Below are 17854 nucleotides of genomic sequence, written 5' to 3'. Positions count from 1 at the left end.
CTGAGCTGTGTGGCCTCATCTCGAGCAGTTTGTGTGCCACAATATCGGAAGGACATAAAATTATTTGAATGTCCAAAGGAGAGTGAAGGGTCTGGAGGGCAAGACGTATGAGGAGCAGCTGAAGTCCCTGGCTGTGCCCAGCACAGAGCAGAGGAGCTGAGGGGAGGCCTGATGGCGGCTGCAGCTCCTCACAGGGAGCGGAGGGCAGCGCTGAGCTTTGCTCTGTGTGACAGCAACAGGGAATGGCATGGAGCTGTCAGGAGAGGGCAGCTGGGCTGGGGACAGGTCTGCACCAGAGGGCGGTGGGCATGGAACGGGCTGCACAAGGCAGTGGGCACGGGCCCAAGTGCTGGAGTTCAGGGTGCACTTGGACAGTGCTTTCAGATACAGGGTTTGATTTTGGGTGGTGCTGTGTGGAGCCAGGAGTTGGACTCAGTGGTCCTTGTGGGTCCCTTCCAACTCGCGGTATTCTATGATTCCATGAATCTACAATTCTGTGACTACCCTGTGGTTGTGGACTGTTGAAATCTAAAAGAAGCCTACCTTTGGAACGTGTTCCTAAGACATTCTGATGTTTGTCAGACTAGATAGGAACTCCTGAACCATAATCTCAAAACCGGTAGAGTCAGCCCAGTTTTCCCCTCTCCTCCAACAGCCTTAAATATTGCTGCAGCTGGCATGTATGTGGGCTGTTGATAAGAGGCCTTGATAGGCTTAGCATGGATTTGAGATTTTTTTTTAACCCCTTTTTGGAAGAGTTGCACCATGTTATTATAGTGTCCATCACAAAGACTTCTCTTGCAGCCAGACTCCTAAGGTATGTGTGAGAGCTGTCTGCCACTCCTCTGTCCTGGATGCAAAGTTTTGTATTCTTGAAGTTGTGAATCACTTGGGTATAAACCAGTAAAATATTGATAATGAGCACTGATATGTTATTATTGTGATACAATATGTTATTGTTGTGAAAAGCTGTGTGGTTTTGATATCTCTTTTTCCCTTTTCTTATTTCAGTTCATCGCCTTTGCCTCCTTATTCTTCATCCTAGTTTCAATCACAACCTTTTGCCTGGAAACGCATGAGGCTTTCAATACTATTATAAATAAAACTGAGCATGTTGTCAATGGAACAGAAACTGTACCACAGTATGAAATTGAGACAGATCCAGCCCTAACGTATGTGGAAGGAGTCTGCGTAGTTTGGTTTACATTTGAATTTTTAGTGCGTGTTATTTTTTCCCCCAACAAACTTGAATTTATCAAAAACCTCTTGAACATCATTGACTTTGTGGCCATCCTGCCCTTTTACTTAGAAGTGGGCCTGAGCGGGCTCTCCTCCAAAGCTGCTAAGGATGTACTTGGTTTCCTCAGGGTAGTAAGGTTTGTGAGGATCCTGCGAATCTTCAAGCTCACACGGCACTTTGTGGGCCTCAGGGTGCTGGGCCACACTCTGAGAGCCAGCACCAATGAATTTTTGCTGCTGATAATATTCTTGGCACTCGGTGTTTTGATATTTGCCACCATGATCTACTACGCAGAGCGTGTGGGAGCTCAGCCCAATGATCCATCAGCAAGCGAGCACACGCAGTTCAAAAATATCCCTATTGGCTTCTGGTGGGCTGTAGTCACCATGACCACCCTGGGATACGGGGACATGTATCCACGGACTTGGTCAGGTATGCTGGTGGGAGCCCTGTGTGCGTTAGCAGGGGTGCTCACCATAGCCATGCCTGTGCCTGTGATTGTTAACAACTTTGGGATGTATTACTCCCTGGCCATGGCAAAGCAGAAACTGCCGAGGAAGAGGAAGAAGCACATCCCTCCGGCTCCACAAGCTAGCTCTCCCACCTTCTGCAAGACAGACTTGAACATGGCCTGCAATAGCACACAAGGGGACATCTGCCTGGGCAAGGACAACCAGTTGATGGAGCACAACAGATCATCAGGTAGGACCCACTGGAGATGCATGTTCTCTGAGAACGCTTTATAGACCAGTATGTTTGGTAGGGGTCAGAAAGCAGCCAGTCTTTCTGCCAGGAGAAGATGTACCTCCCACCCTTCTCCCCTCCAGTGTTTGCGTGTGTCAGTCTCATAGAGGACAAAATAGTTATAGTGACATTCTCAAACCTCTATGTAGCTGGTCTATACAGTTTTGCTTGCTCCGTTGAGAATGCTTTCCTGCTGATGATATCAACCTTTTCTTTTGCCTGTTGTTTGTTGTTGTGTTATATGGATGTTTCTTGTTTTTCTGCATGACTGTGACGATTTGAGCAGCCACTGTGTCCCACTCTGTTGGACTCCATGGTGTTTTGCCTCAGTGTTTGTCTCTTGTGTCAGCTTTGCCTGTGCCACATCGTGGCCTGTTAAGCAAGATCCTACAAAGAAGCAGTCATTTAAAAGGAGCAGGTGCTTTACATCAAAAGCCCAGCACTCAAAGGAGATAAAGAGAAATTCTCTCTCTAGTTTTCTTTCTATTTGGCATTCTGCTTCCCTGGCTAGAAAAAAAATCTTTCATCTGTGTTAGATGAGACATTGCACGACATTTACTGTCAATTGGATGATAACAGTAAAACTGATGTTGATTTTTTCAAGAAAAATGAAAATGGCAGCCCCTGACAACATCCATGCCATAAGTGTTGGTTTTCATAATTTTTAATACCTTCTTCTCAGAGCTTCATGGAAGAGGATACTTTGTGCTAATTGCTGTGAAAACATATATCAAATGACAGCCTCTGCCCCTCTGAGCCCATGCCTCATATTCCATATTTCTTCCAATTAAAGAGGAATTTTTCTCAATATGATTAAAACATTATTTTTAATAGCAGGGATTTTTTTTTTATTTTTTTTTTTATTTTTTTTTTTTTGTCCATTTGTTTCTTGAATGCATTCTTTCTTAAGCAAAGTGCAATCTGATTACAAAGCTTACACGCCAGTCATTAGGTGCCTGTTGGAAAGCTGATGATTGCTAATATGAGAATAACAAAACAAAGCAGTACATGAGTAGTGTCATTCAGTAACCGAAGTTTATTTTTTCTAAAGAAGAGTCTGGAAAACCAGTTTCTGAACATCTTTCTTGGTTCTGTTGCTTTGTTGCTGAATAGCATTTATCTTCAAAGAAACTCAGTTTCAGTCTCTGAGCGAGTGTTCACAAAGTTAACACAGCTTTTTGAACATCCTAAATGTATTTAGGAGGATGGAACCTTTGAGAGGACTTACATTGAGGGTGAAATATAGTTAGTTTTACAGTGCTTTGACTGACTTTCAGACGATATCTTTAAAGTAAAAATGATAACAGCTTTTTCATGCCATCAGGTCCTACCAAAGGTATTCCAGAATGGAGGAGGCTCAATGTGATCAGAGCAAAGAGACACTTTTCTGTATCTGCAGCTTTATTGACAAGGTGGTGTAATCACTGAAGTTAGGTGAAAAACAGATATGCAAAAAAGAAGTAATTTTAAAATGTAAACTTTTTGGCAGTGCCAGCACACACACTATATGTTCTGACTTTATTTCTGGTAGAAAATGCTGTTAAAGTAATTAGTAATCTCGTGCAAAAATTTTAGGCTGAATATAGCCAGTGGCACTAAAAGTTCACAAAAGCACATGCTCAGATTTAAATGCAAAGGTAAAGCAGAAGCCAAAATCATGCCATTACCTGTTATGTGCTGTACTAGCAGAGATTTATTTCTTGAAGCGTGGCCTGAATCTGAATCAGTAGATTTTTTTTTTTAATAGTCCTTTGGGAGACCCAAATCAAGAGAGGTAAGAGTTTCAGTGTTTGACAAAATAAACCACACAGACAACATTTAATGTTGGGTACTTAAAGTGACAAGCTGTGCAAACATTGCAGCAAGTACAGAAATGAAAACTAAGTGTGCATAGTGAAACAGGCTTTAGTGTCAAATATTGATAATTGAACCCTTCTGGGGGAGGGGTTATCTTTACAAAGTGCTAAGTAACATATTCTAAGTAAAAATGACTAGCATGACCTCTTACTTAATAAAAAGGATATAAAAAATAGTAAATGTATCTTTAAATCTCTGAAACTGACTACTTACAGTCTTTAGCAGGCAACTAACTGAGCCTTGTTTTGCTTCTTTCTTATTTCATAGTCTAGTGGAAGCTTATGTGAGACTCAAAAGAAAAACAGGAAAATCAAAAGATAATTTACTCTTGAATTAAAAAAACAAAAAACAAAAAACAACTTTTTGCCATTTTATGCTGATTACTGATGAACTGCAATGTTGTTTTCTAATGATTTACCTTGTAACTACTTTTTGAGTGATGGGAATATCTGGCGTTCTACATAAGCTCTTTGTGATGTCTCATTTCCTCATTCATTCTTGTCTGTAAATGGGCATGGTGCTTTAACCAGTGTTATCAGGTGAAGACAGTGCAGGAAGTGAGCAGCCACTCTCACCTGGTGAAAGGCTCCCTCCCATCAGACGCTCTAGTACCAGAGACAAAAACAGAAGAGGGGGAACATGTTTCCTACTGACAACAGGGGATTACACGTGTGCTACTGATGGAGGGATCAGGAAAGGTATGGACTTCTTTCATTAGATTATAAAGATCACTCAGCAGTGTGCGTGTGAAAAGCAAACTTAGAGTAAAATGATGTGCACAATGCTCTTAGAGGAAAGACTGTACCACAGTGTATCTTCTTTTCTTTATTCCTAGTCATTCTTTTCCTGCTTTTCTTTTAAAAACTCATTTCCTTTAGTCTTCACGAGAAGTGCTTGATGTTGGACCTTCATATCACTTGTGCCTTCATTTGTCTGTTACTTTTTATGGACAAGCCTGCAATTCAGACTTTACTCATTCCACTACTCGTCACTTGATACCATTTATCACTTTGAAAGACAAATTAATTATTTAGTAACTTTGATCCGCACTTAATAACTTAGTAAAAATTACAGCTGAATAAATTATATTTAAAAAATCGAAATACCAGAAGTCAATAACATTTTTATTTCTGAACACAACAAAGCGTATCGATGAGATGCTATTTAGATTTATTTCAAAGAAAAATTTGGATTTATAGTGCCACAAAACATTCCCTCTTTGTAATGTGCTACCTAATGCTAAATGGTGACTGCCTCCCCCAACCAGAATTCAAATACAGTAAACTGCTCTTGATCTTGCAAGGTGCTGCTGTCTTACAAGTACTTCAGCCTCTTCAAGCCTAATTGCTCCCTGGTTTGGTGCAGCCGTAAAAACCTTTTGGCATTATGAATCAGCCATGATATGGCCACCCAATCAGGCCACAGATGGGCATAACCTAGGGCATAACCCCAAAATCAGCAGTGCCAGTGGTAGTCTTGCTTTTCCTTAAAAGAGAATTACTTTTTTTTTCCCTGTTAAGCTGCAGCAGTCTTCAGAGGTTACAATTTTTCTGTTCTGTTGTTTTTTTGGACAGGTTTTTTTGTTTGTTCGTTTGCTTGGTTTTTTATTTTGTTTGTTTTTGGTTTTTTTACTAGCTGTGTCTACTGTAAATGTAGCTGTCCAAGCCAGCAGCAGATCCTAAAGCAATTCGCTTGGTTATTCTGCAAATGCTCTTTATGTTTCAAAAGCTCAATAGGTTTAGCTTGTGAAGGCAGATGTGTAACCAGAAATTCATGTGTATGGTGTTTGTAAAGGTTATCTCTGTGCACCTACATTTTACATATTCCTGTATACAATGTTTAGATTAAATGGAGATTTTTTGGTTTTTTTGCACATGGATTTAGGACTCTTGTCTACAGCGTGTATGTCTTGCACGGTCGCTTGGCAACTAGGATTATTTGCAGTGTCTTTTAGAGTAAGGCTCCAGTCTCTTGAGGAGGTCAGAAGCACCTGAATAACGCAGATTAGATTTGCCATGGCATCCTGCAAGACAAGATTCTTGACTTCTTTTAGAAATGCCAGAAAAAACATTTGAGTGTTGTTCACTTGCTGGTAACTGTTAATTAGAGCAGATAAAAAAATAACGGGAGAAGTTACCAATTAACTAGTAATGACATATTCATGTGACAACAAAACAGCGTATTTTGTATGGGGAATACATGAACATTTTCATTTCAAAATCTAGATTGAAGAGAAAAGTCATTGTTTTATAGTTTGCACTGGAAAAGCAGGGCTTGAGTTCAGAACTGACATTTTCTCAGTGAGAAATGTGCTTTTTGACTGACTCTAATGATAACCTTAAACGAGGTTGAAATGTTTTAGCCATTGGCTTTGAAATTTATTATAGACAGAGTAGGAAAGCTTGCTGATGAGCAGAAAATATTTTCAAGTAGCATATTTGAATTCTTAAATTCTTGAATTTAACTTACACATCAAGTCTATTAGTGTTTCATTTAATTTTTTTCCCTTTCTTTCTTTTGGTATATCCTTTCTGTTTGGTTGCTTCCTTGATTGGTTCTTGGTTTTGTTCAGTGATCATTTGTTCTGAGCTTTTCTGCCTTGGCACCTTATCTCCATTTCTCAGATTATACTGATTCAGTGCTAATCCAAACCGCACCAAACTGTCTGGACATCACTGATTTTTGGTTTATGCCTCTATTTCTATTCATCTTGTATTTCTGGTTTTCATTTTTTAGAAGTCCTTGTTTGTTTTTTTTTTTTTTTGTCATCTTTACTATCTTCCTCTGTCAGTTCTTTGCTTTTATCATTAGAAAAATAGCAGAAAAAATATGAAAATAGTAATAAAAAGGTTTCCCAGTTTCTGTGTGAAAAAGTTAACTAATTCTTTTGATTTTTTTTTTTTTTTAATTTTTTTTTTTGTAACGCATTAAGTTTACACAGGAGGTTAAATATATACATAAGCAGTGTGCATCCCTTCTGTTCCCCTTTCAAACACAATTCTCTCAAATCTGGGTAAATACTGACAGAAAATCAAAGCAGGAAACTGGATTTTAAATGTATCAGCAGTCTGTGAAGCATTGCAGTTCAGCCTGCCCTTGCAATCTGGAGAGAACACTGCACAATGGCTAAGCAGACATGAAGGCAGTACATGTGTTTTAAGTACAGGTTTACAGCATGCAATTTTCAGTAGCTAAGAAATGTGATAGTTGTTATTATTATGTATGTTTTCATCTCTCAATTGCTCAGGACCTGTACAAACACAAACAGAATCACAGTTGTTCCCAAAAAATATCTTGTTCTGGGGAGAACCTTAAGTGTGATTTTTTTCCTGAAGAATATCATTGCTTGTGGTCTGTCATCTGGAACCAGAACCTGTTTCAATTAGAAAACACCATTGACCTGCCATGATGTTTAGATAGATGTATTGTCACTGGCACTCTATACATTCTCTGAGAAAAAGTCTCAGTGTTTCACAGCAGGCAGTTTACTTAAGCGTCTTCACATGGCACATGGCATTATACTTTTTGAGGAAGTTAGGTAGCACCAACTGAAATCGATGGACTTCTGCTTGCAGTGAAGCATGTATCTGTGCCCTTTAGGAGCAGCATCCCATCCATTTTGATCTTCATGTCATTCTCCTAGCTGACATCTCTCTCTAGACCAATCTGCTGATCCTATCCTTCATAAGCAGGATTACGCTCTTGCAAGTACTTAATTGCGAAGACTGTGAGGAAGAGAGAGAGCATAGCACTGCTTTTCAAACGTAGCCTCTCAAAGGTGAAAATAATGGGTGTGCAGCTAAAAGTAGGTAGCTGGAGCTCATGGTGTGAACAGAAATGTCTGCAAGTGTGGTGTTCTCTCCAAATTGTGACGCATTATGTGATTTCCTCATTTAATTACTAATTCTTTACTGTTTGCTTATGCAGATTAATATCATTTATTTCATCTCAGTCAGCTGGACAAGCAATATAAATTTAGTGATTTAAATTGACCAGTCAGGAAGAATTTGAAAATATGTCAAACTCTGCTATCATATTACAATTTAATATTGGACACAAAATTGTAAGTTTAACATTCGTGCAGATGAAGCTTCTTTCCATAGTATCATTCAACACTCTGCAGAAATTACTTACAAACATTGATGCAATTTTGTATTTTTTTTTTAATTTCATTTTTTAAAGAAAAATATTTTTTATTAGGAATTGATTTTAACAGAGGGTATATCATTCTAACAGCGTTTATGGTCTATCTTAATGGGATTATGCTTAGTCACATAATTCACCCGAAAACTCTGTTGTGATCTTTAATTTTGCACTCTGCACAGCTCTGTTGAAGCCAATAGAGTGGCACAGAGTGGAAGAACAGGCCAGACCTCTGACGTGGTTCTGTGTTTAATTTCCTGGGAAAGAATAGCTGCAGTTTTTCATAAATTGTTTTATTCATTAACATCTTTTGACAGTACTGCATCTAAGTATTGAGTTCTTTCGCAGGCAAATTCCCCGAGTCCCAGATAGCTCCTTGGATTACATGACATTGTATTGTTTGTCTTTGTCTATTTTTTTGGCTGAATTCAACTGATGTCTGTGCATTTTCTCATACAAGGCTACGAAAAATCTCGAAGCTTAAACAACATAGCTGGCTTGACAGGCAATGCTCTGCGACTGTCTCCAGTAACATCACCCTACAGCTCACCTTGTCCTCTAAGGCGTTCTCGGTCTCCCATCCCTTCTATCTTGTAAACCAGATGGCATCAACTGGCTACATAATATTAATTCAAATACTGTTTACCAAATATTGGACATAAATGTAGCTTAATCCATAGGCTCCAGAAATATAACTCCTGCATGATATAACTGTCAGTAGTTATAGAAGTGCCACCTGGATAGCTGAAGAATTTTATCTTGGCTTTTGAAGATTATCTAAGGTAGCGCTCCTTCTTTGATCTACTATATTGTCCTACTTCCCTGTGGCAATAAAAGGGCAGTTAGTGGATGCCATTGGACAGTATATACAATAAATAAGCAGTTTTTCAGGGAGATTTACTTAAAATAATGTGCTTCCAACTAATTATCCGTCACTCCATTGAACCTCCATTTCTTGTGACTCTAATCCATTCTGAAGATGTCTGGAATTGTGTCTTGGTTGCACACAGTGTGACTTGGGTCTGCTCATTTGCATGGACCATCCTGTCCCCATCACCTGACAAGCCGTGTTGCCGATCGCGGAGACCACAGAGGGCTCTGGATGTGTGTTCTCGCATTGTAACATCCTGCTGAAATGAAAGCACTGATAAACTGGTCTGCATGTGGGATTGTTTTTCTTTGTTTAACCTTTTCCTTTAGTTTTTAATGATCTACTTGTTTATAAATTGTTTTATTTTGTGATTAACTTACTTGGTACTGGATTACTGTATCAGAGTTCTGAATGTCTCCGGTTGTTTGCACACAGATAACTGCAAAGAGGTTGTCATTACTGGTTACACGCAAGCAGAAGCCAGATCTCTTTCTTAATGGCTTGGGGAAGGCACAAAACATGCAAGAAAGGTAAACGCCATCCAGACTTGCAATGTTAAGCTAGCAAGTGCTGCTTGGTACTGTAGTCATTTCTCTACTCCAGGGTTCTTCAACATTTTCAGAGACTGAGTACCAAGTAAAATTGAGAAGATTACTGGGGGCTTTTTTTTGTACCACTGTAAGAGAGTCATAGTTCTCAAGTGGTTTTTTTTTTTGACCAGACTAATACCTCTGGCTCATGCGCTTTGAAAAATTCTTCAGTGTTTTTTTGAGGTGCTTTGTCCTGTGTGTTGTTTGTCTGTCTGTTCTGCGACCTGTCTAATGTATTCTCCATCTGTCTCCATAAAGCACAGAGATACTCTTAAAATGCCCCCTTCTTTTAAGGCTAACTAAGGACATTTTTCTCCTTTTCTCTCTCCTTTTTTTTTTTTTTCATATGTGTATAGATACATAAATATATTTTTCAAGTGCAAGTTCATATTATGTAGACTAACTAACTCAGAGTGAGCACTCTCACCATTTTTAGAGTGAGATTTAGTAACAACTTTACAATGCTGAGCAGTTGCCTATTGCATCAGTCCTCCTCCTAGCAACCAGCATTCCTTACAGTTCTGAAACTGTATCTCCTCTAGTGGCTTTTTCATTCAGTATTAATCTGTGTTTATGCAACGGGACAAATGCAATAGCACATTTGATGTTCTGGGCTGGTGAGGAACAATTACCCTAAAATACAGAATTTTAGAATTACATAGGGGAGTCTGTAGCTACCCAAATCACGAGATCCTTGAGATTGTTGAATAATCCCTGACTGTCATGTTTTACTTTTTGTTAGGACAAGAACTGAAAAGTATTGTTAACCATGTCACATGTTCTTCTGTATATAGCCTAGCCCAACAGCATGACCTGCATGACAAAATTCTTGTACAATAATATATTTATCAGAGCATACATTTCTGATATTTAGAGATGTACATTGATTTAGTTTTGCTAAAATATTGTCAATAGAGAGATAATTGCAAACAGCTTTTAGCAAAGGAATTAATATAATATTTGGTGCTGCTGTTATATTAACTACAGTGTTGTACAGAATTTATCATGGATTTTTGACTGCTGAAAAAGGGACAATGGAATTTAGCCATACCAAGGACTGTACTGGAAAGAGACTGCTGCTGCTGAATGGGCCCTGATAAACAGCTCACGCCTTGAGGAGGTCACTGAGGCTTTACATGGGAAGTAGAGCTTGTTAAAGAAGATTAAAGACTGCTCATAATTACTGCTGCCAGAGGAGGGGGTGATTAGTCACTGTTGATGAGTCAGCTGTAAATAAAACGTGTGTGCATGGAATATCAGTTTTTATCTATATCAAGGAAAGCTGAATTAAAGTCATCATTGCTAAGGCTCCATGCAAAGACCCACACCCCTGTGCGTATTATTCCTGGTTCCTGCAGTAAGTTGTGCTGTGGATCATACAAAGACACACACTTAATGATGATAGTGATGTAAACTACATTGGTCTTGATTTCTGTCATAACAATGGTATTATTTGCAAAGGTCACAAATATAATCAGAGTAGTAGGTTTGCATAAGTTCTTGCTTTCTCAGTTTGCCATAAGCTATATTTGTATGAATTCTAGTGTACATGCCAAGTCCTAACTTTACTTTTCACTTTAATAAGTGAAATGTGACTGCAGACAAACATCACCAACTTTGTTCACAGCACACAGTCTTCTTTCATTGTTACCTCAGACTATAAGTATTTCGAGAAATAAAATTCTGGCAGCAAGAGTATTTTTTTTCTTTTTCTTTTTAATTTAAAATGTTTCAAACCCAACATCAATAAATATAAAAGATGTATTAAAATTATATCTTAAAAATGTATATTTTACATAAAAGAGATATTCTTTGATCAGCTACTTTCTGTGATTTTTGTGGTAAATGGATCTAGTCTATTCTATGTTTATGAGGCTTTGTAGTGCTACGATGTGGTAATTATGTTCTCTCCACCTATTCAGTGAGAAATTCTCCAGAATCTGTTTGTCACCCTGGTGTCCCAATTGTAGGGACCTGTCCCAGTTGTGAAACTCTGTATTGTGGAACTTCTGTGAACATGTCAAGGTGCATGCACAATCCTGGTGGAAACCAGTGGCAATGTAATACCTGAATTGGAGAATAAAAGGCAAAAAACCTGGGGAGGAACTTGGAACATATCATCTGAAGTGGCTCATGCGCTTTCTTTAGCTTTATCTGTCCCTTGCCTGCCACTGGCCATCCCAATTCTCAGAGAGTTTCCTGGGGCACATGAGGTTTAATTCAAAGACTAGCATGAGCTGGCTTCTAAACCAATTTAAAATCGACCTTCCTGATAATGACCTCGCGCCTTCTCTGGACATTGTAATCAGTCGAGGTATTATTGATCTCAAAACAGTTGTATTGCAACCTGGTGTGAAGTGAAACTAAAGAAGTGACAAATGATTACTTAAAGCTTCTAATCAAATACCATATTTGGGCAGTCCATGACATACAGAAGCAGAAAATCAGAGAAGGATGAAGGTGTTAGTACACCTGCACACATAGTTTGAGAAGCTGTTACTTCAGTATTTTGAATGAGATTTCAGAACATAAGGAAGATTCCAGAAAGAAAGCTCAAAAAGTGTTCAAGTTTGGAAAAATGCATTTTAGTGATATGCCACCAAAGCTCAAAGTGCTGAGTTGGCCCAAAAGTTGTCTAGCTACTCTGTTCTATAAGCAGTAACCACATGAAGAAGATGTGCAGTGATCAACCAGGACAAGGCTCACAGCCAGTTCCAGTTGAGCAGGTTCAATATCTGTCCCACGTACCCAAAAAGAGAGGTGATTGCAATTGCCTCTCCTCAGTGCTACACGGGGACAGAGAGAAGCCCCAGATGAGATGCAGGCCAGGTTGCGCATTGCTTTGACCAAGACAGTAGAAAACACTAATGGCCAGAGGGTGTTTGACATCTGCTGCCCCTGGAGGGTAGGAATGGACCTCTACCAACACAGGACCTTGAGTCCAGAATATTCTGGTTGCAGCCACTTATCTACCGCCATAGAAACAAGCCTGTGTTTAGATGGTTTCTTTTAAAACTGACCAGCAGGACAAGGGGTTGATGAGTCCATTAACAACTCATGTGTCTATGGACTATAACTCAAATCTGACTTTTCTAAAAAGAGAAATTTGCTTAATGACCATCACACAAAGACCAGCCTTCTTCTGGTGTCCATCCACCTCTGGGCCCAAAAAGGTCATGTCTTTGGGTGGTGCACCAGCAAGTCTTAATTTGTTCAGATGGAGGAAGGCTTTGAACCTTCGCTTCCCTCTTCAGGGTACTGCAGCACTTCCATCTCAGATACCATGTAAAGGATGGGCAGCACATTTGCATCCGTTTCTTCTCTTGGGCATCCTTTAAGACAGGTGGGTCAACACAATGATCTTCTGTGGAGGGAGGCTCACTCTGCCAGCGTGGTGTGCCTTTACAGAGCAGATCTACACAGGCGCCCAGGCACTGTCAGCCCTGCAGCAGAACTGCTCTTGGAGGAAGGACTCTTGGGTCGAGCAGGAAGATTCTGTGTGAAAGCAGGTATCTGATGGATCAGTAACCACTGAGGGGTGGTTGTGGGAGTTTATGGGCATGAAGAGTCTGAATGTTATTTAAGCTTTTTATAAATAAAACTTGAAGATTAAAAGTCAAAACTGGATACACATAAACTGGAAATAAGGTCAGAAACAATGCATCCATTAAAGCAATTTACTAAGGGCTGTTGTTTGTTTGCCTTTTAAAGTTGTAACCTTGTCGTGCCAAAAATGTCCATCTTTTCGAAAGACAAACTAGTCTAGATAATCTAGATAAACAACAGGATTGATGCAGAGATCAAAATCTGATATATTGCAGAGATGAGCAGATTATGAGCCCTTTGGACTTTGGCCTTCTTATGAGGTCCTATTCAGCATTGAGAAAACTTTGCTGGCCTGTCTCATTTGAGATGCTTTATTAAAAGTGTTATGGATAAGTACTACAAACTGGCACTGGAATTGCTAAGAAACTTGCAGTTAATGACAATTAAAAGCTGTGGTGCGTTGACAGCTTTTTCATGTGTGAAAAAAATTATCATTCCTAAATATTTTCTTGCAAAATGTCTGGATTAAATTAAAACTTCCAAAGGAGAAAGAATTGTAAGGAAACCTCTGTTCTGACTGGTTCCTGAAAACCCGAGGAGGACTGATCTCACACGGTGAACTTGCCCACATATTTTATCAGAAGATATGAAATTAAAAAGTTGTGAATGAATTAAACTATATGAAAGAGAAGGGTATTTTATCATCAGAATAAATCATGCAGAAGTCAGATTAAGGAAATTGGAGTTGAAAACTGCTACTAGAAAGAGAAAATGAGTACATTAATATGCTGTATTACAAGCAGTGCCTTGAACGATTTCATAATAGAGCCTTTGAATACTAACTGAGTGAGAAGAAATTGCAAAAAGCAAAGGTTTCTATCAAGTCAAAATGATCAGAAATATTAATATTTTTATAAGACATTATTTTACCCTTTGTAATGCTTATTGTTTAATTAATAGAGGCAAGTTATTTTAAGAAAGGTGATTTCTACAGCAGAGAAATGGCTTCTGAACAAATACTGAGATCTTGGTGTATGTGTCCTCATGCTGGGGACTTAACTGCTGTGCCAATACCAGCATTTTTCTCCTCTTCAACTGGATATCCTTAACACTGAAACTTATGGAGACATCTCCTTATGGAGACTTATCAGACATCTCCTTATGGAGATGTCTGATTCCTGGCCCCAGAGATGTGGGTATGAAACACTGTGGCTCCATGGTAAGGAAATCCATGCTTACTGGCTACTTGGCACGAGTGTGCATGCCAGCTTCCCACTTGAAAGCACCCCAGTGCAGAAGCACCTCGATCTATGATCTATCCGTTTCTTATCTATTCCGTTTCTTATTGCCTGCTGGCAACAAACGTGTGCTTTCCCTGCTGCCTCATCACTTCCTCCCCAGAAGCTACCTTTCTGATGCATTTTTTTCTCACGAGCATGTTGATGAACAGTTGACAGATTTCAGATTTGTGCTTTCACAGCTTCACATTCCCAGACAGTATTCTAGCAGATTTGGAGAGAAAGAAAAGGAGGCGGACACTTTTTTGAAAATTTGAAACGGAAACACAATAAATTTCATTTAACATCTCTGTTATCTGCAGGTGGAAGTCTGGAGATCAGTTTGAAACAAAGACCACAGCCAGACTATCCTGAAAATTGTAAGAGGAGTTCATTTTATCCTCTGCACCTCTTTTGAGCATTACTGTATGGTGCTATTATATGAAGCTCTTTGCTTTCTTCCCAAACAGGATTTGGGGATAAGCTGCTAGGGCAAGACAGAGAGTACTGTTTTATGATATGTGTTCTTGCTACAGAATGTCTGTGACCCCTATAGGACTGTAAAGACAAATTGGAATATGAAGAGAGATATTGTTTAGGAAATACTAAGGAGTAATCCATTTTTGATTAGCAGAATGGTACGGGCAACCTTCCTTTAAAGCACAGAAAGCAGACGATCTTCTGTCAGGCTCCTCAAAGCAGCATTAGACCTGCATAAAATAATGAAAGTGGAAATTGTTTCCCTTGACCTTAAGACTACTCATTTGCAAAAGCAGCAAGATTAAACTTATTTAGGAATCTTGGTCTTTGCAGTGAAACACTGCAAAACTCCATCAATAGGAAGAATAATAAGCCATAGCCACATTATCCCATTAGACTGGTTCTAAATATAGAATGGATTTTCAGTTTCTTACATGGGTTTCCTTGCTTTGTGACTAAATTCACAACCAGGTTTTATGAAAATTATATTTCCTACACAATTATAAATATTGTTGGGACCATGCAGTGTTTGACATTCTGAAAGCCTTAGAACAATCTCATAGTTTGCCAGTGGCTTTTTGTATTTTGTCAGCATGAAATTCACACTTCTTCTGAAGTGCAGCATTGGAGAAGAGGGTAAATGAGGCACTGATGGACACGGTTTTCTTGATGGGTTGTGTAATCTGCTGCATGTATCTACATCTACATAGAAATATATATACACAGTCCATATCTCGTCACTGACTTTTTAAGTTCTGGAACTTCCCCTTCTCAGTCGTGGTTGGAAATCACAGCAACAGTATTTAGTTACTGCTGTTTATAACCTCAATTTCACCCTTGGTAAACCTGCTTTAACAATACAGAGCCCAACAACAACACGTTTGAGCTCAGAGGAAAATTCACAAACTTGGTGTATTTATCTGTAATTAAGAATTAATTAAGAATTAAGAATTACAGGCATTATCTGAGCAAGTTCCCGTAGTGAAACAGCCTCACTGAAAGGAATAGCAAAACTGTCCTTAGCTTACTCAAGAGAAACTAGGTTTTGGTAAGCAATTCGTCTATATCATGGATATTTTCAGAACATTTATCACCAGTATCTTTAGTGCTGAAACATATTTCAGCTGACATGATAATGATGAATATTGCCTCTGATTTATTGCAGTGGTCACAATTTCTGCTTTGACTACGGCATCCATAAATACACTCAGCCTCAGTTTTCATTTGTGCCCTGCTCCCCTTTCTCCATCCTCCACTGCCTACTGTGGCTGCAGCAGAGTGGCTCAGGGCAGTGGGCACTGCATTTGACAGGTCTGAACCTTGCCGTGGTGCAGGACAGAGGAAATGGGGATTATCACCTCTGCACCCAGCTCACCTGCATGCAACAGCACTCACGTGTGCCTAGTGCAGACTGCACACATCTGAAGTGTCTGACTCAGGATGGGACAACCTGATCTCTGTGAATGTCTACTGACTTCTCCCCAACACCAAAAAAAAAAAAAAAAAAAAAGTAGGAAGTAGAATCACAGAACCATAGAATATCTTGAGTTGGAAGGGACCCACAAGGATCATCCAGACCAACTCCTTGCTCCGCACAGCACCTACCCAAAATCAAACCCTTCGTCTGAGAGCACTGTCTGAATGCACCCTGAACTCCGGCACCTCGGTGTCATGCCCACTGGCTTGTGCAGCCCGTTCCATGCCCACCACCCTCTGGTGCAGACCCTGTCCCCAACCCCCAGCTCCCTCCCTTGACGCAGCTCCATGCCGTTCCCTCGGGCCCTGTCGCTGTCACACAGAGCAGAGCTCAGCGCTGCCCTCTGTTCCCTGCGAGGAGCTGCAGCCGCCATCAGGCCTCCCCTCAGCTCCTCTGCTCTGCACTGAACAAACCCAGGGACCTCAGCCGCTCCTTGTCTTTCCCTCCAGACCCTTCACCATTTCCACAGCCCCCCTTTGGACAATGCACTCCAATAGTTTCATGTCCTGATACTGTGGCCCCCAGGCTGCACGCAGTGCTCAAAGTGAGGCCACGCATCTCAGAGCGCAGTGGACAACCCCTTTCCTCAGCTGGTTGACAGTGCTGGCACCCTAGGGGTCTGCAGGGCTGCATCTCAGGTGCAGAATCTGACAAATCTGACATCTGCTGTTGTTAAATGTCTTGTGGTTGGTGTTTGCCCACACCTCCAGCGTGTCAGAGTCTCTCTGCAAGACCTCGCTGCACTGCAGGGAGTCAATAGCTCCTCCAATTTAGTATCATCTCCAAACTCACTAAGTATACCCACAAGTCCTGTATCCAAGTTGTTTAGGAAAATATTGAAGAAATAGCCCTGTGGAACCCCACATTGTCTGGACAACAGGCTGATGTAACTCTAGTAGCTGAAGCAGGGCAATTAACCGAAAGACATCAAATCTCAGTGTGGTGAGTTGCAGCCCCAGAATTTGTCTAGATGAGAGTATTGAGGGAATTGAAGTCAAATCAATTAAAGTTCTGCATTCAATGTGCCTGAATTAAATATCTTTTAATGCCCCAAAGGAGGCTTTCACTCACGTAAGAGCATCTGAGAAATTAGGGCATTCCTAAATAATGACATTGTTCTCTCATATCTTTGCATCAACTGCCATAAAACAACTCGATGGATGTGACTAAAACTGTTTCTTAAGTATTTTAGGGTTAAATTCTTTACAGAATTGATCACTGTTGATGCTGTGAGCCTAGTGTTACCTATGCAGTCACATTTGCATCTTTATCACTTACCTTATGACTGTTGCTGGAGAAAAGTCCTAATGCATACATACAAAACAAAGTGGCTGTGTGGGTGACCCACCTCTAGAAGGAAGAGGGTGGGGGAGAATTAAACTTGTTTAGGTGAATTTCTTTCTTACTTTCTCTCTAAATTCTGAAAAAGTGTCCTTGCTTCCTCTTTCATATTTTGTGAGTACCTTTTCAGTTCTAGCAATGAAGCAAGGATGAGATTCCCTGGATCCTGTGCATAACCTTCTACCTCCTTCCATCCCTGCAGAGACATTGTGCCACTGCTCCACCACCTGCCCTTCTCTGTGTTTTACGCATAAGACACCAAGGCTTCTTCATAATAATTTCCACTTG

At 40.0% G+C, this 17854-nt stretch overlaps 1 protein-coding gene across 5 annotated transcripts in view; it reads left to right on the top strand.

Moving 5' to 3' along the window:
- KCNC2 (potassium voltage-gated channel subfamily C member 2) overlaps positions 1-10590 on the top strand; it is a 97956-nt gene extending 87366 nt beyond the window's left edge. The window contains exons 2-4 of one of the 5 annotated variants that reach the window (XM_042815998.1): positions 1012-1942; positions 4372-4539; positions 10433-10590. In XM_042815998.1, coding sequence (XP_042671932.1) covers positions 1012-1942; positions 4372-4539; positions 10433-10542 — 1209 coding nt within the window. In that variant the 3' untranslated portion in view covers positions 10543-10590. Of the gene's footprint in view, positions 1-1011; positions 1943-4371; positions 4540-8444; positions 8582-9288; positions 9353-10432 lie in introns of those variants that run through there. The other 4 variants (XM_042815999.1, XM_042815997.1, XM_042816001.1 and 1 more) reach the window with 4 other exon arrangements.
- Positions 10591-17854: the final 7264 nt, after the last annotated feature.

Source organism: Centrocercus urophasianus, unplaced genomic scaffold (assembly GCF_019232065.1).
Source record: "Centrocercus urophasianus isolate 14NV4802_14NV808 unplaced genomic scaffold, USGS_Curo_1.0 seq_15, whole genome shotgun sequence".
NCBI classification, from domain to species: domain Eukaryota; kingdom Metazoa; phylum Chordata; class Aves; order Galliformes; family Phasianidae; genus Centrocercus; species Centrocercus urophasianus.
This window is presented reverse-complemented; position numbering and strand designations above follow the sequence as displayed.